The 27,940-nt window shown below is 29.2% G+C and overlaps 2 protein-coding genes across 3 annotated transcripts; one reads left to right on the top strand and one right to left on the bottom strand.

The window, feature by feature from the left end:
• Nucleotides 1-94: 94 nt before the first annotated feature.
• Nucleotides 95-24,408, bottom strand: LOC145187767 (sodium channel and clathrin linker 1-like). 2 transcript variants are annotated; one of them, XM_090077861.1, is made up of 26 exons: nt 24,297-24,396; nt 23,785-23,849; nt 23,668-23,693; nt 21,790-21,862; nt 21,642-21,697; nt 21,303-21,408; nt 20,800-20,871; nt 20,625-20,675; nt 20,358-20,423; nt 17,103-17,173; nt 13,915-14,005; nt 13,653-13,744; nt 12,123-12,209; nt 11,938-12,028; nt 9,972-10,070; nt 9,600-9,671; nt 4,638-4,712; nt 4,090-4,238; nt 3,566-3,678; nt 3,397-3,476; nt 3,165-3,301; nt 2,862-2,921; nt 1,794-1,872; nt 1,619-1,714; nt 1,233-1,333; nt 95-333 (listed from the first exon to the last, which is right to left on the bottom strand). In XM_090077861.1, the coding sequence occupies exons 1-26, from the start codon at nt 24,337-24,339 to the stop codon at nt 264-266; spliced, it is 2,121 nt and encodes a 706-aa protein (XP_089933987.1). In that variant the 5' UTR covers nt 24,340-24,396; the 3' UTR covers nt 95-263. The 2 variants fall into 2 exon arrangements, with proteins under 2 accessions (XP_089933987.1, XP_089933988.1); XM_090077862.1 differs by lacking the exon at nt 17,103-17,173 and having other exon boundaries at nt 24,297-24,408.
• Nucleotides 4,920-9,833, top strand: LOC145187744 (glutamyl aminopeptidase-like). Its single transcript, XM_080064213.2, has 7 exons — nt 4,920-6,413; nt 6,542-6,863; nt 7,220-7,362; nt 7,432-7,754; nt 7,988-8,238; nt 8,390-8,578; nt 8,651-9,833. The coding sequence occupies exons 1-7, from the start codon at nt 5,282-5,284 to the stop codon at nt 9,021-9,023; spliced, it is 2,733 nt and encodes a 910-aa protein (XP_079920339.2). The 5' UTR covers nt 4,920-5,281; the 3' UTR covers nt 9,024-9,833.
• Nucleotides 24,409-27,940: the final 3,532 nt, after the last annotated feature.

The following is a 27,940-nucleotide window of genomic DNA, read 5'->3' as shown; positions in this document are numbered from 1 at the left end:
AATTTATGGCTTTGTTATTTATAAAAATAAAAAAAACATTAAAAAACGATGGGTGGAAGGAGGGGGAGGCTGGGCGGTGTCAAGATGCTTATAGAACAACAGTATTATAGATATATTTATACTTAAAATAAGTCAACGAACACATCCTATACATTTCAAAGAAGAAAATTTACAATTTCAAACGCTTATTCAAATAACAATTATTTTAAAATCAAAACATTTAAAATCAAGATCAACAGCAAACAACACTTAGCAACAACAAATCATGTTATCTCCTTATTGATTTCGTTGATGTAACTATCCCATTGTAATTCTATGGGTTGCGGTTGAGTTCTAGAAAAAACAAATGAGATTTTTTTTTCTTCAAAACCAACAGTTGTTACTCTTAATTTGTTTTAAAAATTTATAAGTAAATTTTTAAAGGAATTTAAAAATTTAAAAATAACTTTCTAGTAACTTGTGAAATTAAAACCTTTGTAATTTCACACATCGAAGTTCAAGGCCTCAAACCTCGTTAAAACTCATTTTACTTCATTGTTTTTACCGATTCACATAAATACATTACCACTTTAAAACCAGCAAATTTAACTTGCAATCAACTAAAATCTTTAGATCTTTTTTCAGAAAGTTTTAACTACTTCATTATTTGACTTTCAAGACAACATTAAATTTAAACTACACAGAATATTTATAGTTTATTCGCAAAACTTAATTCCCATAAATTAAACTTAAATTTGAGATCCTTCTAAAACAGCTATTGACATTTTTCATGCTTTCAATTTTTTAAGGCAGTTTTTATTTTCGAGAAGTAGGCGCCATTTACATAGTTATCTGGATAAAAACGTCATCAAGTTGGTTTCATCAGGTCCAATTTTCTAACAGGATTTTTTTTTTGGCGCTCTAAAACATGCATGTTAGAAAATTTATCGCCGCAAAAAACTAGTTTCCCAGATATGCTACTAAGCTACTCCAGATACCTTTTTCAACAGGTGACCTTGTTAACTAAAGTCTGCTTTTTAAAAAAAACTTCAGTTATTGAGGTATTTGCTCAAAAATTCATGTTTGGAACGACTTTAAAAATGCACCACTGTGTACTGAAATCAGTGCTATCAATAATTCAATCTTACTATTCAAAAGAGAACTTTTAATTTTTAGTTCCAATTTTTTTTTTTTTTTTCCTGTTTAAAAAACGAAAAAACATTTAAAGATTTTAGAAATGTAAAATATATCACCTGCTCGATTGCATACAATTAAACCTGAGTCTTTCGATTTCTCGATTCAAGGCTTTTTGGGACTCAAGTAACTGTTTTTCACGACTTAAAAGAGAATAAACCTAAAAAAAAAAGTCATTTTGAGTTTTATCTTTAAAAAACCTGTAGTAAAATAAACGAAACACAGGAAATATTTGATTATGATCAATTAACCGTAAATCTCCGTTCTTTTGGGGATACTATAACAAAATAGTGAAACACGCCTTCATTTTACATTTTTTAAAAAAGCCAGGGGTGGCTTTTGAATGGTCGCAAAATTTTTCCTTCTTTTGAGTATGAGGCACTCTGCCATCTACACTCAGTTATGTGCAAACAAAACCAAACAAAATAATAAAGTAACGACTGACTTGATTATTAGAGCTTTCGATTCTCTCTTCACAGGTGGAGTGCAAACGTTGCAATTTGTCTATTGTCACTTGCTGCGAATAAAAAGACTTTTCTAGCTGAAAAAAAAGATTTTTTGCAAAACTTTCATCAAAAAGTAAAAACCAATTTATACTTTAAAAACATAAAAACACAAACCTCGCTAGTTTTTTGCAAACTCTCGTTGTACATGCGAGAGAGATCATGGTTGCGGCGTGTCAAATCATCTTTCACTTTTCTAGTATTAAGCAAAGTATTTTAAGTATTATATGTATGTAAACCCTATGCCAACTTTTTTATATGTATATATATACCATATGTCAAATATTTACTAATAACAGACTTGTTAACGAGAAAAAAAAAAGGAAAAAAAAAAAAAAAGAAGTAAAACACGCCAGGCATTCAAACATTTATACAAGAAGACGTGCACAACATAATGTAAAAATGATAAATATTCAGATAATTTGTTGTATTTACTGTTTACGCATCTTTTATTTTGGGAAAGATGAGTAAACGTTCCCAACCACTAATCATTGTTATAATCATTGATATAACGCGAATACTACAATACAAAGATGTTTTAGGGAAAATACGCCAAATGAATGGAGATTTTTTAAAGAAGCCACAAAACAAAATTAACACACCTCCATTAAAAAAAAAACAAACAAAAAAATACAAAGAAAACTCTCGAAAACATATCTTCGGACAGGAAAAACGTGACTTCAACATCAATATTTTTAACTCTTTTGTGCTATTAAACAACTTTGTAAAAAAAGTGAGTGCTTCTCATCACACTGCTGTTTGTAAAAGTTAATTCAGAGCAAACATTGTTCATTCATTATTCAAGGTAGAAATAAAGTGAAGACAGATGATGAAGATAGTGATGTAGGTCGTACGATAAGACCATATTTGTTAATACTATTGTTGTAATTTTAAAACGTTTAAAAACAAACGAAAAAATCTAACACTTGGGGTTTTTCGTGTTTTTCGTGTAATACTGTTACTTTCAAAAACGATCCAAGAAGCGAAACACTTGAGGTTTTTCGTGTAACATTGGTAGTATTATTTTCAAAAACGGTCCAAAAACGATCCAAAAAAATCTCAGAATAACTATATTTAGTATTTGGAATATTTTTTCCCGATACTGAAAATCATATTTGAGGGAAATACAAACAAAAAAAAACAAACAAAAAAAAAGAAAAAAAAAGAAAGAAACAAGAAATTTACTGCAGCTGGGCAACTTGTAATTCGAACTTCTGACACAACGCACGTGATTCTTCTCTCCATCTTAACGAAACTAAATCTTATTAGGTATTGTTTTTTTAAGATAATCATTTGCAAAAAATATCAGAGTTATAGTATATAGGAGTCCGTAACAAATTTTTTCGCTGTAAAGTCCCGCCCTATCGTCTGCAAAAAATTAAAAGTATAATAAATATTGATTAATAGTGCCTTGTACAAAACTTAAGAATTTAGGAAACTTAGGAATTAATAATTATCAAAATGTATCAATTTCATTAAATTTCTTACTTTGATGCACATTTCTGTTGCACTCCTAGCATATCACGCAATTCATTTGTAGCAACTTTATTGGATTCTTCAGTAGCACGAAGTCGAGATTGGAAATCTTTCTCTTTCATCTCCAACTTTTGCTCCAAAAGTGCCACCTAAAAATCGAACTGTTAGAGAAACTCACTTTTAACAAAGATCTTTGAAACAAGAACTCAATATGTTTTAAGTTCTTTAATAGAGCGAAAAACACCTTCGCTGCGTTTGATGTTTCTTCACGAGCTTCGTTTTCGCGATTGACCATTGTGTTTTTCTTCAAAGCGTTTAGTTCTTCTAAAACAGAAGCGTTTCGAACTTCTACAATTATTTTATTAAACATCGTTTACGAGAAGGTAAATAGTTAAAAACATATGTAACTATACCCAATAACTTTAATCTTGATTCCGTCATTTCATCGAGATCTTGCTTTAAAACGGCAACTTTTTTATTTAAGTCGTTGATATTGTTGGTGAAAACGCTTTTCTCATTTTCCCATCTAAAAGTAACTCGTTTAAATTCTCCAAAAAAAAACGACGTACACACACACACACACACACACACACGCACGCACGCACGCACACACACGTCGATTTAAATTTGTAAAAATTCGTTGTATAAATTCGTTTTTCATACCGTTGCTTTACATACCTTTGTCTTGATGTTTTATCACCAATCTGGTGATAAAAGAACAAGAAAAAGTTGTGTAAAGCAATTGAACTGAACGCTACTTAAATGTGAAGGGAATAAAATGGTCCAAAATTTAGCCTAAAATGTTTCGAATAAAAGCGAATCATTGAGCAAGGAAAAGAATGATTAAAATTGTTGATTTTTTTTTTTTTTAAATACAAAGTAGAGCTAAATCAACGTTTAAATCAAAAAATGGATTTTAGAAAAAAACGTAAACAACCTAATTTGCAATCTTTTAAAACTTGTCTGAAGATTTTCGTTTCGCATATTAGTTTCGTCGCGAGCCAATTCTGCCCGCGCTAGTCTGGCATGAAGCTCATCCAACGTCTGCCCCGCCTTCGTAACTTCAATCGGTCCTTCATGATATATCTGAACAAAGAGACATCATGAGAGGGTTATTTTAATTTTTATTGCTCAATATCTAGGCAAACATCGTACAAACTTTGTACGTTACGAAACTTTAGGAACTTTTTACAGCTGCAAATCTTTTGGGAATTAGTACAAATTTATTTGAATTTACTTCATTTACTTTACTTGACAAATTTATTTGAATTTACTGATTCACTTGAAGAAATAGCTACATCGAGAACAATGAAAGTAACAAATCATAATGGAGCATTCAAATATTTGAGTTCAACTGCAGAGAATAAACGTCAACAATCAACATATTGCATTTTAGGCGTTTTCTGTCGCAAAATTACGCCCACACCTGCATTTGTCGCAAAATTACCTTTTTTACAGGATTAAATTTAAAAAATGGAATTTAACCTTTTCTAATTCTTTTTCCAGTGACAGCTTCTCCCGGTACGTTCTTTCGAGCAACGCTTGTTTTTCAGCACATTCCTAAATTATTAGTAATTATAGTAACAAAAAATTATAAAAACTCAGGAAAAAAAAAAAAAAGAAAAAAAAAAAAGGATTATCCTTGGTAAATAAAATATTCCATGAAGAGATTTTTAACGAAAAATAAACTGTAAGTCAATTTGTGGTTGTAATAGGAGTTTTTAAAATAACGAAAAAATCTTTTGTTTAAATAAACAAAAGGGACACAGATTGAAGATTTTTTTAAATTTCAAGACTATTTTAAAACACGAGTTTCGTGGAAACAACGAGTTAGATTAATCTGAATTAATAGCTGGTTATTCTGTTCGTTCGGCATACTTTGTAACGATTTGTGTGAACTGTGCGTTCCAACCGCTAAGTCGCAACATAACATACCTGAATGGTCGCAACTAAATGTGTGATGACACCGAAAGAAAGAAAAACGCTAATAACTAGGAGACTGAACGATTATATACCCACGGATTAATTTTGTTTTAAGAACCTTTAAAAAATGCGTATATTTGCTATATAGCTTAAGATTGTAAGATTTGTAGACGAAAAGACACTAAAGAATTTGATTCGTAGGAGGAATGAGTGGAATAAGGGGACTTCGTATCTCTTCGAAATCAAAAAAAATTATCTTTTTTATCGGTTTCGTTTTGGTGCTTGTTGTAGTTCTAATAAGTGTCATAACAACAACTGGCAACAAAACCACGCAGAAAAAAAACGTGAAAAGAAACTTAAAATTATGGGAGAACATGCGCTTACCTGATGACATTGTTCCGTACAATTACAACCTTTCTATTGATGTAAACATGGACAATGACTTGTTTAAAGGCTTGGTTAGTATTTATATTTTCGTAGCGAAGACAACAAATATCATTATTTTGCATCAAGTCGATCTCCAAATAAATGATGTATTTTTGCAGAATCTTGACGGTAACCGAATTCAGATTAAAGAACACTTTATGTACCCTTCAAATGAGTATTACGTCATCGAAGTTGCTTCGATGCTTCTAGCTGATAATCTATACATAATTTCTATTAACTTTAATGGAACGTTACGTTCAGATCTCAGTGGATTTTATAAAAGCAATTATCAAGAGAACAATTCCACACACAAGGTTGCATCGACATTTTTTTCTCCTATTAGCGCACGAAAAGCGTTTCCTTGTTTTGATGAACCTAAATTCAAAGCGAATTTCTCATTATCTCTTACGCATAATGAGAAGTATCACGCTCTCTCAAATATGCCAATCAAATCACTCAGCCGTGACGGAACGAAAACGACCACTATATTCCAAACAACGCTTAAAATGTCTACTTACATCGTTTGTTGGGTAGTTTCGAACTATAGCAACATTAAATTAACAACCGACGACGGTTTAATTATTAAAGCCTGGGCACCCTACAACCAACTTGCCGAAACCGAATATGCCTTAAATGCGACAGCGACACTACTAAAATATTACGAAGAATACTTTGCAATACCGTTTCCCCTCGAAAAACTCGATATTGTTGCAATACCAAACTTTGGACCAGGAGCAATGGAAAATTGGGGTTTGATAACTTACCGGTCCGCGAAAATGCTCATAAACAAAAATGCATCAACAGAAAGAGATAAGGAATCGACATTTTCGATAATAGCACATGAATTAGTTCACCAATGGTTTGGAAATCTGGCCACTATGAAATTTTGGACAGACGCATGGTTGAAAGAAGGTAAAATTGTTATGACCAAGTATGTTTATAGGATTTTCTATTCTAATGAGATGATATAAATTTAAGGTATTTTTATGGATTTGTTATAAGTTAAAAAAAAACAAACGGTGTCGTAAACATTTATTAAGGTTTTGCTAATTATATCGGTTACTGTGGGTCACAGGATGTCAAACCGGAATTTGAACCAATGAAAAAAATTCTAACAGAACTTATGATACCGGCGTTTAAACTGGATTCCTTTTTGACATCGCACCCTATATCAACGAAAGCAACAAGCCCTAACGAAATTCGAGAGATATTTGACACAATAACATACAACAAAGGCTCGTGCATCGTTCAAATGCTTCAGAATTATTTAGGAAAGAAAGAATTTAAAAAGGGGCTACAGCAATATCTCAATACATACGCCTATAAAAATGCGGATCAAGATGACTTGTGGGAACAATTAAGGTAGAACTTTAATCATTTTTAATTTAAAAAAAAAGAAATGAAAAAAGTAAATAATACAAGACTAGGAATGTAGGAACTTCACATATGCCTGCATACATACATACATACATACATACATACATACATACATACATACATACATACATACATACATACATACATACATACATACATACATACATACATAAGACTAAGTAGGACTTTAGTTTTGTTTATGTATGTATGTATGTATGTATGTATGTATGTATGTATGTATGTATGTATGTATGTATGTATGTATGTATGTATGTATGTATGTATGTATGTATGTATGTATGTATGTATGTATAGTTGTAATGGTAACTTTACGATCTCAGTTTAGCGAGCAGTAAGGATGTAAAATCCGTGATGGATACTTGGACCTTACAACTTGGTTTTCCAGTGATCTCAGTAGAGCGGATTGATAACAAAACTGTGATCTTATCTCAAGAACGATTCAGTTTAGACGCATCAAAATCAGGTTAGTAGGCATAAATGTGTATTCGAACAAAAACTGACGGTTGAACTTTATTTTATTTTATTACTTTAGCTGGCTCTTCCTCTTTGTTCAATTATACATGGAAAGTTCCTATAATGTACAAAACGAATGGAAACATGTCCATGTATTTGCTAACTAAAGAACAGGCCACCATTAAATTGCCAATAGATGGGATCATAAATCCTGATCATGTAATGTACTACAAAGTAAATTATGATAGAAAGACGCTTGATGCTATCAAAGAAACATTAAAAGTAAACCATACCCAATTATCGGTGCAGGATAGAACTGGTATTATTTCTGACCTATTCAGTATGGTTGCAGCGGGGAAAAAAAAAATCGATGAAGTTCTTGATGCAATACAATATATCAAAGTAAATTATTTATCTTTTAAAGTATTTTTAAATATTTAAATTAATTTATACATTAGAAATTTCCATTTAAAAAAACCCGGTGACTAACTGAAAACTATCCCAATAACAACCACAACAAATACAAGAAAATTACACCAACAACAACCACAACAAATACAAGAATACAACAACTTTCAAACACCATATGTAACTTGCAGTGTAAACGGTAGCTATAAAAAAGGAGATTCCTTTAGAAAGAAGGCGACTACTATCCATGGCAAGTGACACTAGCAGAGCTTAGTTTCATGGACAGTGTTAAAGAAAGGGATACATTTAGAGAAAAGCTACGACTTTATGTGAAAAACCTAATTTCGCAAAAAGTAACTGATGTAGGCTGGGGTGGTACGAGTTCAATCAATAAAGGTCTACTACAGGCTTTGGTGCTTGGAACGGCTTGTAAATTTCAAACAGAAGAAGTTATTGAGGATGCAAAAGAATATTTCAGGTAATTAAGAACGCTTTAAACAAAATCAAAAAAAAAAAAGTGAAATTTTTATAAAGATTTTATAAATACAACACTCTTATAAATACTCTCATTACTGTTATAAATATTTAGAAAAAATAGAAAAAGAAAAACAGACTGGTCTTTTCTTTAGAAACTGGATGAAAGGGCAGGAAATAAATGTAAAGGCCGATCTACACCCTTTAATACGCAGTTGTGCCATTTCACACGGTACAACCGAGTTTTGGGAGTACGCGTACGAAACTTATTTGAAAGGCGGAAGTCAAAAATACAGCATTCTGATGTCACTAGCAGAATCAAGAAACGAAACGATCCTGCAAAGGTAAATAAATCTTTCATAAAATATGAATTATTCGTCGATTTTTACAATATTTTATATTTCGTTTTTTCCTAGGCTTTTAAATTACACACTTGATACAAATATAATTGGATCGCAAGATGCACCCTATTTGTTGGGTAACATAGCCAGCAGCAGTCGCATTGGGCGAGACCTGACATGGCAGTTCGTTAAGAAAAATCTTGACATGTTACTGGGAAGATACGGAAACGAATTGTTTCTCCTGGCCAGAATGTTTAGCAGTGTACTTAGTAGTTTTGCTGCAGAACAGGATTTGACAAATATAGAGCTTTTTTTTAAGAATGTCAAAGATTTAGGAAGTGGAAATCAAGCAGTTAAACAATCCATTGAAAAAATTAAATCAAAAATAGAATGGAAGAAAAGAAATGAAGAAGACCTTAATCGCTGGTTAGCGAACAACGTTAACTAGATGTTGACTATGAAATTGAGATTATAAACATCTATGGCATATCGGCTGTTTCCGATGTATAACAATGAAATCGAAAAAAGATTTCCATTGTTAAAGTCTTTAATTTATACCTGAAACTTTATTTTTAACATGCATAAAATTCTATTTTTGTAACAGTTTAAAAATTTCTTAAGTGAGAACCTACTTTCAAAATACAACTTGAGAAAGCAAAAAAATTTTATTTTTGCAGTTTTAAAAACTTTAATTGGATGTAGATGTAAATAATTTCCTCAAATCATGCACTTCTAGCGTCATAAAAATATAAGAATATGAAAATTGAAACAATTTTTTAACAGAAGACCAAGGGGTTTAGCAACATCCTTTCGTCATGCAATAAATTCTATTCTTGATACAGGAGCAAATTTGAAAGAAGCAAATTTGTCTGGTTTAAAATTTCACGTAACAGCCAATAAAATTGCAACAATATTTTAAAGCAGTAATTTTTAGAGACAGGTTGTCAGCAAAAGCAACTGGTAACAAACTATGATAATAAAAATCAAGTTACAGCTCACCTACGGCTTGAAAAAATATACTTACAGTCTCTTGGTAATGAAGATCTTCCATTAAATGGTAAATTTCTTTGTCACTCTGCGCTTTTACACGCCCAATCTAAATAGAGGGGACTTTGAGGAGGAGAAGACGATTTAAAAAGCACGATTAAAAACAACAAAAATTGAAGTAAAAATTTACGAAAAACTAATGCATCATTTAACACTAATTTTTTTTTTTTATTGGGAATATTAAAAAAAAAAAGAGAAAAAAAAAAAAAAAGAAAATTAATATTACATATTTACAAAAATTCTTTTCTTTAATGGCGATTACTTTGGTGATTGACATGATTGTGTATTTGTAATTAATAAATATTCTTAAAAACTGCGAAAACATTTTCCCCAATATATTTCAACTAACCTCCTTCCTTTTCTCTTCATCAGTGCGACTGATTAAGTTGTTTAGTGCTTCTTGAAGTCTGATGATTTCTTGCACTTTCTGCTGTTCACTAACAACAGCCTATAATTAGGTTTAATCAAAAAAACTATTTATCTACAGATATTTAGCTGACTGATATTTCATTGTTTTATTTGATCTTTTGTGCTTTACACCTTTGCTAAAAAATTTAAGTTAATGTTAAGATGCTTTGATTTTCTTCTACAGTAGAAAATCCGGAACGGTTGTAGATTAGAAGTAATAAAAAGTTTAGTATTGAAATTTGGTAATCTTGTCAATATTTTTATAGGGAAAGCTAAATAAGCGGAATTTATCAGCTGCGAACCAGAGTAAATCCTTAGCACTCTTTAGATTTATTTTTAGCTACCTTGCTATTGAGCATGGCATTCCTTATCTTACTATTGAATATGGTATTTATAATCTATTTATCTAAAATTTATTTAATTTTATTATTTATATAATATTTATTGAGTGTGGTATTTATTATTTAAATTTATCTAAAAAAAAGGAAACTTCTTTTTTTTTTTGAGCTTCTAAAAGTTAAATGTTAAAAAGGGGAGTGTCACATTTTCCACTTTCCTATGACTTTCTCAATGTTAATAAAATTCAGATTTTATTCAGTTTGTTTACAATTCTGTTTTAAACAACTGACTTCCTTTTTACACTACAATTTGTACCATGAAAAAATAACATTCAAAAATATAATTTAAAGATATCATTCAAAAATACCAAGTGAGAATCATAAAGTTGCAAAGCTGTGTGCTTTTTATGTTTTTAACACAAAAACAAATTTAGTTGAATGAGTGAACAAATATAAAAAAAGATTTGAATTTTAACAATCAAAATGATGCACAAGTTTGTTTAAATTTTACTCCATCCAGATAAATCCTCTCTTACTTGAACCATCCAGATAAACCCACTCTCTGAACTATGCATGTTTCATTTGCAAGGGACACAAAGTATCTTAACATGGTCAAGGTTGAAGTTACTTACACAGCTGGAACAAGACATCAAAAGTTAAAAACCTTAACTTGAAATGAAGCTGAATAGATTGATATACTGGAAATAAATGATCTTTGTTTACTGGCATGATTGTTGATTGCATCAACAGTTTTTGCCAGTAAAAACTGTTGATGCCATGTTTGTTTTGTTTTTTCAAACACACAGATTTCTTTGACCAATGCTCTCATAACTCAAGACATTATTGATTTTGAGCTCAATACAGGATTTTCCAACTCCAAAGCAACACAATGGCATCTACTTTGAATAAATCAACAAACAAAATTCTTGCAGAGACTGTCAATTACTAAAATTTGGAAGAATTAACCAGAAATATCTGTCTGAAAGAGAATACTCATCATATATTTTCACCAAGTGGAGAATAATCTTTGAAAATGAATCTTGGTGTTACTAATACCTCATAGAGACAGGATGAAACATTAAAACACCTTGATTTTTTACAAATCTAAAAACAATCAGATGAAAGGGAGAATATTGGAATATTGTAGATTGATATATCTCCTTAAGCAAAATACTTTACAAGCTCAATATTGTAGATTGATATATCTCCTTAAGCGCAATACTTTACAAACTCAACGAGTTTCCAAAATATCAAAACAATATAAAATAATTTAAAGTTTTCCATTTATTCCTATTTGCACTTCCTTCAGTTTACATTTGCTTTAGATTGTATGAAATCTTATACCAATTCACACTTATTCTAATTTCTCCATAAACCAGCTGTATCATGCTAGATCACAGTTGTGATGGTTTAAACCAAAATGTGTGGCACTCTTATACCAGTTTACACTTATTCCAGTTTGTGTTTAAACAAGTCTTTAGATCATACTTGCATTTATGCCAGCTTGTGTAAAAATGAAAAAAATACCTTAAAATTTCCTTAAATGTAAAGATTTAATTTAAAAGTTACCTGTTCTTTTTCTAAAAGAGCATTTTCAATTAACTGAAGACTATCACGAACCCTCAACACAGCTTGATACTCATTTTCCTCCAGTGCGCTACTACAAAACAATATAGTCATAACAGTATAAAGACTTTTCATACATTTCATAAACTAAACAACTAAGTATTTGCAACTGAATAAAAAAGTTTCACTTTTTCTTCTGTAAAGCAGCCAGATTTTCTTCAAAATCACTTTTTTCGTGACGCAGTTTGCTTAACTCCTTTGAATATGAAACTACACTAAAATGGGTTGAAGAAATTAAACTTAAAAGTAAAAAAAGACAAAAAAAAAAAAAAAAAAAAAAAAACATTTCTCAAAATAAAGGATTGATTTTATCAAAATATCAGGTGAACTTAAATTCAGAAACTAAGGAAGAGGTCTGTCAAATTTAAAGCTTGATCAAAAACTGAATTTAAAACTTGATCAAAAACTAAATTGATTAGAGGGATCAATGCAAATCCAAAAAAAATTTTTTGTTTCCAAGTCAATAATTCAAGAGGTCAAAAAAGAGATATGGCTACAAGACACACAGGAAGCAGAATCGGCCTGATCCCAACAGCAATTCAGCAAACATCAAAAATAACAGGAACTCCAAAGTTTACATGCCTATGATCTGAAAGCATGATGATCTGCCCATCTTCTGACCAGATCTTGCCTTTTATCATTACACGAGAAGTGTAATCAAATAGTATCAAAAAAAAACAAACATTGATTTTGTCCCAAAAAACATGAATTAAGCAAACATGCAACAACTTTGTCTAGTTGAAAATTTTTGGGCAAACATGAAATGGAAACTGCTTAAGAAGGGCAAAATTGTGGCAGACATCATTCAATTCTGCCAAATTTGGGGTGTGGCATAACAAAATTTTATGAAAATTATCATAAAAAAACTCATCCATGGTGTCCAAACTAAAATGAGAAGATATATTAGCTTTATTGTATTTGGAGGTAAATTTGCTTTAAAACAATAAAAAAAAAATTAAAATAAATTAAGTGGTTCTTGAAATATTTAAAAAATCCCAAGGGTCATTAACATTCTGAAAATAGTATTATGAAGAAACTAATTGAACTCTTATATTTTGCAGGATGTAAAATAGCTGATTTCTTGATGTAAAACATGCTAATGCAGTGTTTGATTTCTGTTCACATTTTGGTAAATTCTGTTGTTTCTACTGTGATAGAAATCTTGAGAGGAAAGTTTCTAAAAAGTCAAGTTAATAAAGACCTGTCTGAGCAATTCCATAAGTCAAAAGAGATTCATAAGGCTAGCCACTAGTTTAGCAGAAAAAGACATAGCATAACATTGGAAATAATGTTAAAGATTTTGCTAAAATAAAACAAGGAAACTATCATTTGATTAAGAGACAGAATCTAAATTATTATTGCAGCCTGAAGAGACAAATTAATATTTATAATGGCAACTTGAAAGTGTTGTTTGAATTGTGAGTATTAGTCAAACAATAATTGAACTTGATTTCCCAAAAACTGGTGCCAAGAGGTTTTACTATTTTTTAAAAAAAATAAAAAGCAACAAGAAAATATTTAAAGTAACATTTTTAAGCAAACATAAAAAATAATTATGAAAGTAATTTTATTTACTTTGTAAAAGTTTGTAACTAATTACTTTTAATTACTACATTAAAAGTAGTTACTTAGTTACAAATAACTTAATAAAAATTTACCGACTTTCCAACTCTATTATTTCATTCTGTAATTTACGAATAGTTCCTTCAGCAGATTTCTCTGCTAATGGTTCTTTCATTCCATCTCTTTTCTAGGTAAAACAAAAAAAAATTAAGTTTTTAAAAAAATTTAAATTGCTGAATATTTTGAATATACATGAGTATTTATATATATGGATACATGATTATTTTGTAATTATTCAAAGTAATGACAATCGGTGCAACAATAAATCTTTTATACAAAAGAAGTGTGAAAACTTACAACCAGGTTAAACTTTTCTTTTTGTTGCTCAAGATTTGATTGAAGTTCAGCATTTAAAGTCTTTAAAGTTTTGTTTTTAGTGGAAAGTTTTCTGAAATATTATAGTATAATCACATGAAACATCTAAATAATGTTATTATCAACTGATAAATAGCATGGTAATTTACCTTATAAGACCAAATATTTTTGTATACCTAATCCACAAGTAAGTTTTTTTTGCATTTAATATTACTTGCTTCCACAATTAAATTCATGTAGATTAACACAATATTTTTAAATATATTTTGATTGAATTGATAATTTGTATTCATTAAGGTTGTTAGTAAATAAATTATTCTTACAACTATTTTCATGATGGCAACTCTTGTTTTTTAAAATCAAATAATATTTTCATAATATAGGTTGTTAGTAAATAAATTATTCTTACAACTATTTTCATGATGGCAACTCTTGTTTTTTAAAATCAAATAATATTTTCATAATATAGAAAACAAAGGTTGATAAAAATAAGAAAGAAAAAAAAAAAGTTGGAATTTATCTTTAAAAAACCTCTTTGAGAATAAAACTTAGAATAAAGTTTTTTGTTAAACTTCTGTTCAATAACAATCTTTAGGATTATAAATACTGTTGTACCAGCATAAACACTGATGTACCAGCATTGTGGGTACAACATTACTAATTTTTCTCCCAATCCATTGTGGGTCCAGAAAAACCTTTTTTTTAATATATATATATATATATATATATATATATATATATATATATATATATATATATATATATATATATATATATATATATATATATATATATAATACTTCCAGTAAGAGTGCTCAATACAGCGTAGAATAAGTAGAGCGAATATATTATTACTATAATACAAACTAAATAATTAGCTTGGTTTACATTACTTAAAGTTTCACGCAATAGTGATCAGTAGAAGACGAACTTATATCAAAGCATATGAAAACAATTGTTGAGGTACTAGAGAAACATGATTGATTGAATAACATCTGATGATCGCTATTGCGTGAAACTTTAAGTAATGTAATATAAACCAAGCTAATTATTTAGTTTGTATTATAGTAATAATATATATATATATATATATATATATATATATATATATATATATATATATATATATATATAACTGTATTAATACTTTTTTATCAGTTAAAAAATGTTGTAATAGAAGAGCTTTCATAAAATTTCCTTCAAATGTTGTACCACTTTTGACACATCTACAATGACCCTTAACCTTTGCTTCTTTTTAAAATGTAATTGCTAGAAGATATATTGAACTTAAATATATTTCAATTAGAGAGTTGAAATAAAAGTTGACAATTAATAAGTGATTTGATTTTTTTGCTTTTTTTACATGATGCTCTTTGTTGTAACTAAAATTATCAAAGAACAATGTAAAAGGGACCTCTGGACTGAACGTGAAGAAAAATATTTGTTACTCATCAAACTTTATCTAAGAGTAATATCCCTGCAGTTATAGAAAATGTTTCTGAAATCCAGACAAAGTGATTGGGGCAAAAAACAGACCAAAAAGGTAAGCTTGATGAACAACACAATTAAAGGGAACTAGCTTTTAAAATGGCCTATGTCCATTTACAAACTTTTTGGGCTCTTCATTAAGATGAGGGAATGGCCTCTGAATAGGCCAAATACGAAATAACATATTTTAAAAAAATATTTTTGCAGATTTTAAATATAAAAGTACAACTTAAATATAAATATATAAAGTTTAAATACAAAATACAAAGTATAATTGTAAAAATATCTGTTTAAAAAACAAGATTAAACTCTTATCACTCCATAATCATCAACCTCTTATAGTAGACTGTCCCCATGATCTAGATCCTCCTGATTTTAAACCTTACCCACCCCAAATCAGCTCCTACTGATTTTAAACCTTACCCATCTTAGTTTAAATTATGCAAGAACACTATCTCCACGTTGTTCAGCAAAATTCTCTAATGCTCAGGAATGATGTTCCACATATGACTGTACATAACACAAGTAGAGTGTTGGTTTTCAAAGTTACAATGCATAATGCAGTGCCTGATGAGAATATTGTACCCAAACCTGAAGACAAGTCAGAAGAACATGACTTGTCTTCAGGTTTTGGTACTATTTTCTCATCAGCCACTGCAGCTACTCCTCAGAAAAGTTTTCTTATCAATCTATTTTAAGATTAAAAGGGAGGAGAATGGTAATTTAAAGATCAGTAAATACACCTTTAGCTACTTTAGCTTCATAATCAACACAAAGAGATTACCCTTCTCAAGTCTCTAAAGATTTCTTTATTTTTAAGCCTGTAAAGATTGTCACCTATTTAATGCTAATTATTGTACTAGGTATACTGTTCAAGATTTAGAAGTTGTTGCTTCTTGACTCTCAATCAGTCTCCAGGTGAGGCCTAATCTTCTTGTAGGTGTGCTGGATGTATTCAGCTGAGAGGTTGCCACAAGACTTCTTCATGAAGTGCTAGAGTTCATTCAAGTTTGGGTGTTGTTTAACACAAAACCTACTTAAACTTGAGCCTATATTCAATGCAGATGGCAGCCCTACATCTTTATGTCAGAACATAGTGTTTTCTCTAAGCCAGACTTGGACCAGGTTTGCTGTGCGACATGGCATTCTGTATAAAAAATTTTCTGATTTTGCTGAATGACAGGATGCCCTATCCTGCATTAAGACAAAGTTTTTATCATCACTAAAGGGGCCATTTTAAGATTGCTTCTAGGAATTCTTTTGATATTGCAATTGTTCACCAGACTTTTTTTGATATTGAAGACCATCTTTTAGAATACATTAAATATTATCAGTGTCATCAAAGGTCATACACACATAAAGGGCTGCTACTACTTACAGACATTTTTCCTTTGCATTTTAAAATAGTAATTTTTAACCATATGTTGTAGAGATCATATGAACCACACAAAAATCATAGTTTTGCAAATTAAAATATCTATCATTCAACCTAATTATATAAACTATGATAAGTAAATTAGTATGCCACATGTGGTACAGTCATTAACTTTAAAATATTAAAAAGAAACTGATTTAGGAACAAGCATCATTACTAATTTAATTTATTTTATGTTAATTGAATGTAAAAAAGAGATAAGTAGTAAAAAACAGTTATAAACAGTGACATTAAACTTCATCTGTACCGATTTTGTGACTTTAAATCTTCAATCTGAGAATCATATGCTTCAATAGTGTTTAAAACCTTTTCTTGTTCCTATCAAAAAATTATTTGTAGCGATAAATTATTAGAAAAAAAATCAAGACAACTAGGATGAGAAATCATGAAAAATCAAGACAAGGATGATACTAGGATTACTCTAGTCAACTAAAAGAACACAATCATATTCTTTAAAAAAAAACCTTACTCTGCAATTCTTAAAATTTACATTTGGTTTAATTTTTAATTATGTGTGATTGCTTAATAGAGTTTTTGAATGTAACAATTTTGAGTATAAATATAAATATTATATATATTAAATTGAACCAAAACTACTAAAACAACTTGCAACAATTTAACAACTTTTAATTCAAAAGTGTTTTCTTTTGGAACCGCATAATACATCAATAAGGATAATACAGAAACAATACACAGCTAAGAAAATATTTCTTCACTATCTGTATCCTTGCATTGTTTTCAAGAGTATGATCACAACAGCTAAAGATTATAATTGTGCTGCACTTAAAAAATTTAATAAGAATCTCAAAAATATTTAAACTATGTAACAACTTTTTGGTGTTTTAACAACTTTTCGGAAATTTATTGGGGCCACAACAAAATTAAATACATTCATCAAGTGTCCATATTTAATTTTAAAGGAGCTATTACATATAAAATTTAAGCGATATGTAAAAAATCAAACTTTAAATAATTTGTACATTTATATGAGCCTGCAAACCAATCACAGAAACAAAAAACAATTTAAGAAATAAAAAATAAAAAACCAAAAGCGTCTTGGCAATAAAACTACTTTTTAATTTATCAATGTTTTACTTACAAAAAAGGAAATTTTAAAATTTTAAAAATGAAAGGAAAATTTAAAAACGAAAATCACTTGAACTATATGCTCTATTACTATTAATTAAAGTTACTTTAAAAATAGATTAACAAATTAACTTGTTAACAAACTAACACTTAATTTAATTTACAACTTGCTCTCATCTATGCAACCACCTTTAGTGGCAATAACTGCTTTACATATGGCATTCTGCCTAAAAAAACTTTCCAATTTTTGAAGGCAGAATGCCATGAATATGTAAAGCCACTCGCTCTTAAATTTTTTCCACATTTCTTTTTCACTCTTGGGCATTAATTTTTTGACATTTCTAATTCATCCCATAAAGGTTTAATAAGGGAAAGATTGGATGATTGGGGAGGCCAAATCATTCTTTCATTTATTTTATCATTTTCTAATTCACTTAAATGATTCCTACAGAGTTTTGAGGATTGCTTCTTCTTAAAAAAAAAGAATGATTCTCCAATTATCCAACTTCTTGAATGAGTGGAATGATTTCTTAAAATACCCCAAAATACTTCTTTTGTGATTATTTAGTCTATTCTAACAATATTCCCAGTATTATTACCACCAAAACAACCCCACACCATACCTCTACCTCCACCACGTTTTACAGTTGGCACCACACACTCCATTTACCAACTTTTCTTTGAACAAATGCTCTTCTCTTCAAACCAAAAGTTTGGAACTTTGACTTGTTGGTCTAAAGAACACGCTTTCAGCCATCAAAAGTAAATTTTTACTATTGTTTTACCCACTGTAGCCTTCTTTTCTTATTGAGCCAAAAAATTGGTTCTCTTGCAGCTAATCTATCACCAAGTTCTGCTTCCATCAATCCCCTTTTAATTGTTATCACAAATATTGGATCTTCTCAGGAACTATTCTTACTATTTGTACTTTCCAGAGCAATTATAACCAATTTCTTTTGCTAGTGGTAGCAATTCTTCTGTCTTTATTAACAGAAGTAATTTGCTGATGCCCGGACCATTTCCAATTGATAACACTTCTGGTTTCTTCTTTCTTTTTTATAATATTCCATACCGTTGAAGTAAGAATTTTAATTTTTTTTCACAACTTATTCCATTAAATATTTTTCTTGCCACAATCTAAATATTTTAAACTGTGTTTCTTCTGATAATTTGCATTTTCTTGCCATTTTTTATTTTAAAATTTTAACTTTAATAAAAATAACAAAATTACATTTGTTATTAAACTTCACCCTGGTAAAACTATATAATAATTTAACCTTTTAAAATATAATACAAAGAAATAGTTAAATCTTTTTGTTTCTTAGCATCTCTAACCTTAACATGAACATTAATCTTGAAAACCACAAAAATTATTATGGTTTATCTTATGAGTATATTTAGGTAAAGAAACACCCATTTGAGACGATATGAAAGGATACATTATTAAATTTATGATTTTTTTTTTTTAAGCATTTTTTTATTTAAATCATCTTTTCATGTTTGTGTTCATGATTTATCAATATTACAAAAAAAAAATAAAAAATAAAAAAAATATAAAATTTAGGCATTTTTTAAAAAAATTTTATGCCATTGGAATAATAATGGATGGTAGTGTATATTTCAATAAAACAAACAACAAATGTAAAGCAATTGCTAAGTAACATAATGATGTCAAACTTTGTTGACAGTAGTTAGGAACTAATCTGGGTAGCCTTTAAAGTCTGGTTGCAGCAGTAATCATAGTGTGGAAGTAATATTCTATCATTAGGCTTAGCATCTAGAATCTTTTGAGGTAAATATTTCAATTAACATTTTTGAGCAATATCAATGAATAAAGACAGGTGTTCCATTTCAGAAAATAGGATGCACAAGTAGTTTAACAGCTTTAATGGTCTATCAAATGTTCTGGAACAGACTGTCTGCATATCATAAGGTTCTGATTAAGGCAGTAATCATACCATGAATTCTGCCATTTTATCAGAAAATATAATCCAAATTTCTTTTTTTAACAACCTATTTTATCTATTTATTAACAACCTATTTTATCTATTATATTATCTATTTTTGCAAATTCATAATTGCAGTCTGTTCCATATCGGTAAATGTTAATACATGATTGGTAAACTTCTAAGTAATTTTTAAACCCTGTAAAAAATTGTAAATAAAAATAAAATATTAAGAATCGCCTAAAAACTGCACTGCAACTTCAACAAATACTAGTGGTCTTAATCAAATGCACTGCAACTGCAACAAATACTAATGATATTAATCAAATGCACTACAACTGCAACAAATATTAATGGTCTTAATCAAACGTACTGCAATTGCAACAAATACTAATGGTCTCAATCAAATCCACTGCAACTGCAACTACAAAAAATACTAATTGTCTTAATCAAATGAAAAAATTTCTCACAGCTTTTAACCGCAGATTTATATTTTGTAAATCAGTTGCAAATATTCTAGCTTGAGCAACATCATCCTAAAAAAATTATCAGATATTACTAAAAGCATTAAGTTTGTAAGAAATACAAAAATAAAAAAAAAACAAACTAAAAACCAAATTGTCAATAAGCATGTTAATTGCTAATCAACAAAATCTCATGAAAAGTTATATTAAAAACGAATTATTTTAAAGTGGATTCTTTTCAAAGTTGTTTGATTATCAGTAAGATTTATTTACCTTCAGCATAACATTTTCTGAAAGTAAATTTCCTATATCATTCCCTTTAACCTAATAACAAGAATAAAATTTAAAAGTGTAATAATGAATTAGAAAGTTCCATCTTTAAATATTCAACACCAATATCAATAAATTAAAATTTCTTGTTGAAAAGATTCCTACAGCTTAAACTTACCCTCAAGTCCTCTTTTAATTTCACAAGTTCTTTATTTGCGCCATCTAAATGTTTGGTGATGCTATTCTTATCCTGTGTGAAATAACAAGAAACCATTATGCACTTAGAGATTAGCCATAGGCTCAACAAGAAATTATTTTAAAACCAAGTTTTAAAATTAAGAACTCTGCAAGGGAGTAATTTTTAAACACTACAAACTTCGAGTGAATGAATCTTGAACTGCTTTAAAAATATTTTTACTACCATAACTTTATTTACAGGTTAAAAATAATCTTTTAAATATCATTTAACATGTTAAAAACATAAAAAAAGGTAATGTTAAAAATACAGCTAACAGACAGAATAGTTCAACAACAAAAAATTCAATAAAAGAAGGTAAATAGAACAAAAATAAAGAAATGGAAGTATCAGCGCTATTCCAGTGATATTACAATAGTATTTCTAAATATTTTATGAGTAGTGTTTAAGATAACTAGCAGAAAAAGAATAAAAGTTTAAAATACCTCATTTACTTTTTTTAACTTCATTTCAAGCTGTAGTAAATTAAATGAATCATCCCCCAAATTATCAGCATGCAGCTGAATTTTTGCACGAAGTTCACCATGTAATCTATAACAGTAGCAATAAATGTTAAATTAGTGATAGTTAAGACAAATATAATTTTCTTAGCTGCAGCAAACACTCAATTTATGTTAGCAGCAACAACCTTTTCTGCAGGCTGTTTCCGTCTGAAACAATTCAATAAAATCTCTATACAAAACAGTTATAAATAACATTAAAACCTACATTCATGTACATATCTAAAATTTATTTACATACATACCTAATATTTGTAGACATACCTAACATTTTCTTGAACAACATCTTGTGTTTGCTTTTGTAGTTTATGGAATTCATTCTGAGAGAACAGTTGATACATTTGTTAATAAATTTATAAATTACAAAACAAAATCACTTTTTGATTATTTTTACATGAAACTGAACATTTACCTTATAGTAATCAATATCTTCTTTTAAACTTTTTATAAGTGAGTCATATTCCAGTAGGAGAGGAGACAGCATACTAATAAATTAAAAGTAGTAAAACCAATCATGCATTTTAAGTAAGGAGCTCAAAATAATTTTATAGAAAGCTTAGAGGTTGAACTTAAAAAAAGAACTTTCAACCTTTCACCCTTAAGTGCTGGGTAAAATCAAAGCTTTAATTTTAGCCAGCAATTTAAGAGAAACATTAGTAAAAAAGAAAAGAAAGTCATAAAAATCATTTTTCGTTCATATGCTTTACATTCACAAAAGCTATGTACACTGTCTATATGAAGTCTTTAGTGCCTACACCTTGTGTTATAAGCTTTAAAACAGCCTGGCCACATTCATATGTCAAAGGCTTGACACTCCCAAACTGAGCTAATAAAGTAATTGAGCCCAGCCACACCAATGGGCTGTTTTGAAGGACCTTCCAATGAACTGTGTGTTGAGGTGGATATGGGATGGTTTTTGCATTATGGAGTTTTGTAAACATCCATTGTTTTATAAAAGCTTTAAGTGGATGATACCCTCCAGCCTAATTTCCAACAATAAATATCATGAAATATACACTTAACAATGGTGACAACTGGTATTGTGATAATACAACAACTAGCCAAACATAAAAAGGACCACATTTGTAGACTACTTGATTGTTATTTGCTTAGGCACATAGATGTAGAGTTGGCCTATATCAGACCTTATGGTCTGCACTGCCCTATGTTCAGAGAAGCGCTATATTTAAACTTCATGGTTTGAATATAGAGGGTAATTACCTTTAGCTTCTGATTAAGTTCTTCTTTCTATTCTTCACTTCAGTGAAGCTTGGTTTGGCAATAATATATAGTAAGATATTTGTCTTTTTTACAATCTAGGTATGTCATATATAACAGAAGTTTTTGTCACTTATTGGTGCTTACAATAAAAAAAAAATGTAAAATTTAAAAACATGAAAAAAAAAAAAAAAAAAAAAAGAAGTAGGATCAATTATTACCACAACTGATATTCCAGTGATACTAGTCATAGTTTTAAAACCTAGCAAATTTAAACCAAAAACCTAGGCTATAATTGTGGCTTTATACAAACTAAGGAAATGATCATGGTTTATCATGCTTTAGGGGTTAAGAGACATTCCAATAGTTACAGTCAATATTTATGGAACAATATTTGCATTATAAATTGTTTATAACAAAAATAAAATTTTTGATTAGGAGTTTGAATAATGTTAAAGATAAAAGTAAATTTACTAATTTGAAAAATTGTTATTCATTTTTAAAAAATTAGTTTACCAAAAACCTGTTTGGTCTACTTTAACAGTAATCTCTAAAAACATCTTTACATCATAATACTCTTAAATAACCTTTCTTTGATTTCTTTGATCTTCAAATTACCACAACAATTTTGTAAAGCACAACTTTCAAGTGATGATAGTGCTGGATGGAACAAATATTACAAAAGAAGATTATAACTGTTGTCCTATACATGGTTGCATGGTTACAATTTTGTTTTATTTTGAACATAATTTGTGTAAATATTTCATGATTTAGCTTATGAAAGGGAATAAGCTTGAGCAGAGCACACAATTTTAAATTTTGCACCCTGTAATATCTACAATTAAAAAAAAAAAAATTAAATAAGTTTTAAAAATGTTCTTATTTCATCACCAAGAAAGTCAACAAGTAGTCCTGAGTTACAGGTATAACTATGAAAACTGATTATACTTTTAAATCAATATCATGTGATTTAGACAATTATGATTTGCTATTGAAATCACGCAATTTATAAAAAAATCCAGCCTAAATATCAAAATAGTCAGATAATAAGGAAAAGTACTGATCAACAAACCTGGAATCGTACATCCACACTTCATCCTAAAAAGAGAAAGTTAACTAATAAACAATGCTTTTTATTTTAATAAAAAAAAAAAAAAATACTAACAATCCATTTACAAAAAAAAAAAACCTTTATGTCAGTAATTGGAGGATATTTCTTTTGGTATGATTTAAGTACAGATGACAGACGACTTACTAAAAAATGATGCATTTTTAAAACCTTTATATAACTTTAAAATTGTTGGAAAACAACTTTTTTCTTAAACAATTCAACAAAAATAAATATTCTTGACTTATATCGTATTTATGTAGCTTATAACTATTTCAATATAGGTTGTGAAAAAATATATATTTTTACAAAAATTAACTTTAATGTTGATACCAGATTGAAATTTACAAATACAGATAGTAAACACCATATTAGAAAAAAAGATTGTGTAATGTTACAACAAGAAATAGAAAAAAGTAAAAGTGAGCTTCTATATTGCATCTTAAGGGATTGAGATGATATTGAAAGCTTAAACATAAATCCCTGATAATTCAATTTAAATCTTTATATAATATTTAAATAAGACAAATGCTGATGGACTTTTAGAGCACCTGTGTATGATAAAAGATAGCTAAATAATGTTTATAACTTACCTTGATCTTTTAAAAACAACAACTCTTCGTCTCTTTCTATCATTTCCACAAATTGACTAATTAAAGAGGCAGCTTTTGGCAAATAAATGTTGTAAATATATTAGCTAACACAGAAAAGCATATACAAACAGAAATAGAAAAAAATCGATGTTGTAAATAGACAAAATTAATGAAAAAATAAATCTAAACAAAAAAATAAAACATAAGCTATCGGTCAACACGCAAATTTTTAATTTTATTAGAAATAAAAAAATAAATAGATAAAAAAAATTAACAGTTCAAATTTTTGAATTTATTTTTTTTACCGCCATATTTAAAATAACATAAACATATCTAAACTGCAGAACAATTCCTAATAAAGTACATAAGATGCAAACCTACGGAGCCACTTAACACGTTCGCTGCCAACTACGAGTATACTCGTAGTAAGTTGGCGTCATTTATTTGCCAACTACGAGAATACTCGTAGTAAGCTGGCGTCATGAGCTTGCCAACTACGAGAATACTCGTAGTTATACTAACTTATTTCAAATATCATTTGTGCATGACTGGCTTTGTCTGTTCTTTTTTTTTTTTTTTTCTTAGCTTCATATTTGATTTCAGAAAATATTACATTCAAGTTTTTATTTTAAAAATCCAGGGAACCTAACAAAAAATGCGGACAAAGACAGAAATAGCTTAAAACAGATAAAGATAAAACATTGATATTGATTTAATTTTATTTCATGAAAATTCAAGTGTAAACCTATTCTGTTGAATGATACATTCTGAAACATTCGCCAATACATAACGGAGGCCTATTTTCACAAACAGCACATTCATATCGTGTTTCTTTACGTTTTATTTTAGAGCAGACTCGACATGGTTTGGTTGGGAATTTTTTCTTTTCATTCGGTGGTATTGAAGACAAGTAGTGGTATTGAAGACAAGTACTATTACTGGTGATTCTAGGCACAATTTCATTCAAATGTTCACTCAATAGATCTCTAAACTTAAGCAAGAAAATTGTGTTATCTACTCCATATTTGCTGTTTAGACAGTAAGCATTAAACAAAACTAAAGAGATGAAGTGCTACTTTTTTATAACATCTAATTGTCTTTCTTAGGCAATCATAGTATGATACCATTTATTCCGCCCTATCTACTCCTGACATAGATTGATTGTAATCTTTAATAATGTTGGGTTTCATTTTCTTCTCTCCTCTCCTGTTTGTCACTTCAATCATTTGCAACGAATGCAAGTTGCTAATCATTAGCACGTCTCTTTTGTCGTTCTATTTAGCAACCACTACACCCACTCTGCTTCTGCTTATAACGTCTCCCTGTTTCAGTTTTGCTTTTGTACACTCTTTTGGATTTGACTTTCGGTCAGTTCTTAAAGTACCACAAATGTATGTTTATTGATTTATCTTCAAACCAGGATCGGCAGTAAATTGAATTTGTTTTACAATACTCGGCTCATCTTTCGATTGGTTTTAATTTCTAGATGGACCACCCGTTGTTTTAGCTCTTTTCGGCGGCATTAATAAAATCTTCTGCAGTGGCTGCTAGATGAACGTCTGTTAACTGATTGTCATCACTTTCTTAAGTGTTATTATCTTCAGAATCTGATTCTGATGCAGTCAAACGCGAAGAGGTAGTAGTATAAGCAAAAAAAGAATCCGAATCTTCAATATCATCATCTTCACTATCCTCACAGTCTTCCATAATCATATGTGCTGATCCAATAGTGGAATATCTGTGTTGAGCTAATAGGAGATAGATAAATTTATAAATTATCAATTTATAAAAAAGAAATTACTCATCTATAAAACACATTAATTAGTATACTGTGTAAAAAATTTGAAGTGCACACTAAAATGTTTTTTAATGTATTAAAAAACATCTTATTGTGTACTTCAAATTTTTTTTCACATTTTCAATAACATACAGTATAATGTAGTTGTCAAATATATTTTAGCTTCTAGTCTAAAAAACACAACAATTTAGAATTAAGAAAACAAAATATAAATTACCTTGTTTACTCATGATAACTGCCAATGTGCATGTGCAAAAAAATTGAAACACTATTTATAATAATAATGCATAAAATAAGCTACATTACTACACCTTTTCAAGATGTAAGTGAGAACTTGAAAGTTGTAATTAAGAAACGTAAGATGTAATTGAGAAATACAAAATGTAATTTAAAAGTCGCAATATGTAATTTAGAACATGGAAGATGTAATTAAGAAACAAAAGTTGTAATTGAGAAGATGAAAGTTGTAATTGAGAAAAGCTTATAATATATGTTTCAAATTACATATTGCGATTTCTTATTTACATGTTGGGTTTCTCAGTTACATTTTAAAACTTCTTAATTACCTGTTGTATTTTTCAATTACATCTTACGTTTCTTAATTACAACTTTCAAGCTCTCAATTACATCTTGAAAAGATGTAGTCACCGCAATGAGTTATACTCGTTTCGGTGTTACGAGTACTTCGGCACTGGAGAAAAAAATTCCTTCGCCATTGCCAAACTACGAGTATACTCGTAGTGCTTTTTTTTTTGTCAGTTATATTCAGAATAAAAAATAGTATAGAATTATTTCAGATTAAAAATTTTTTTTTTATTGAAATGTTGATATCTAGCCTTGGCAGTGAGAATGAAACCACGCAAAACAGCCTCGGCAAATATTAATCATTGCAGACATTATGGCTCGGCAAAGAAATAACGCGTAGTTAAAAATAGCTCGGCAGCGAACGTGTTAAAGCAAAAAAAAAAAGCTAACATTTAGATAACCACCAAATTTGGCTCAATTGTTAATTTTTTAAGAAAAGAGAAACTTCCAAATTTTAGCTAATAAACATTTCTCACTCCTAACTTATAACCATTTGAATAGTAGCTTAAATTGGCCAAATTTAGCAAAGGAACCGCAATTTTAAAACTTTTAACTTCCTAAAAAATAGAATATAGATGGCGCAGCAAAATTAGTGTTCTTACGACTTTGAAATTATTCGACTGCGACTAAATCGATTAATGTACTTTTCAAAGTCGACGAAAATCGACTAATGCATTTTTAAAATCGAATAAGTCGATTAAAAGTCGATTCAGTCAAAATATTTGAATAAAAGTTTTATTATAATCACACACTTTAATGTTGCTTGACAATTTATTTTTTTTAGATGCTATGAAACAAATAGAACTTTAAGAGAGTAAACAAAAAAACTAGGTAGTATCTAATACTGTTACAATAAAAAATGCTGTTGTTATATCTAGAGCATTTTCTTTATTCATTTTTAATTCATCTCATCTATTAGATGAATTAAAATCGAATAAACAAACAATTAAAATCACCAAGTAAAGTATATCATTTTTCACAAAAATTAAAGCAAAAAATTAACAAAAACGTAACTAATAAAAAACAGTGGAGTAGATAGATTGGGGGGGCAGATGGGGCGGCTAAACATTTTTTGGGGTAGGCAGATTTATAAAACTTTTTCCGCATCCTTAACTGAGTACCATAACTCATTACTTAACATTTTGTTTTAAAAAGCATTAACTGGTTACTATGATGAGAAAAAAAAAAAAAATCATTAATGAAGTGGTGGCACATATAGTAAGTTAAGAGTTAAGTTTATGTGATACAGCAAATTAGGTTC

The sequence above is a fragment of the Hydra viridissima genome, unplaced genomic scaffold (genome assembly GCF_058129835.1).
Source record: "Hydra viridissima isolate aposymbiotic clone 2 unplaced genomic scaffold, HvirCarnegie_v1 scaffold_2, whole genome shotgun sequence".
Lineage (NCBI taxonomy): Eukaryota > Metazoa > Cnidaria > Hydrozoa > Anthoathecata > Hydridae > Hydra > Hydra viridissima.
This window is presented reverse-complemented; position numbering and strand designations above follow the sequence as displayed.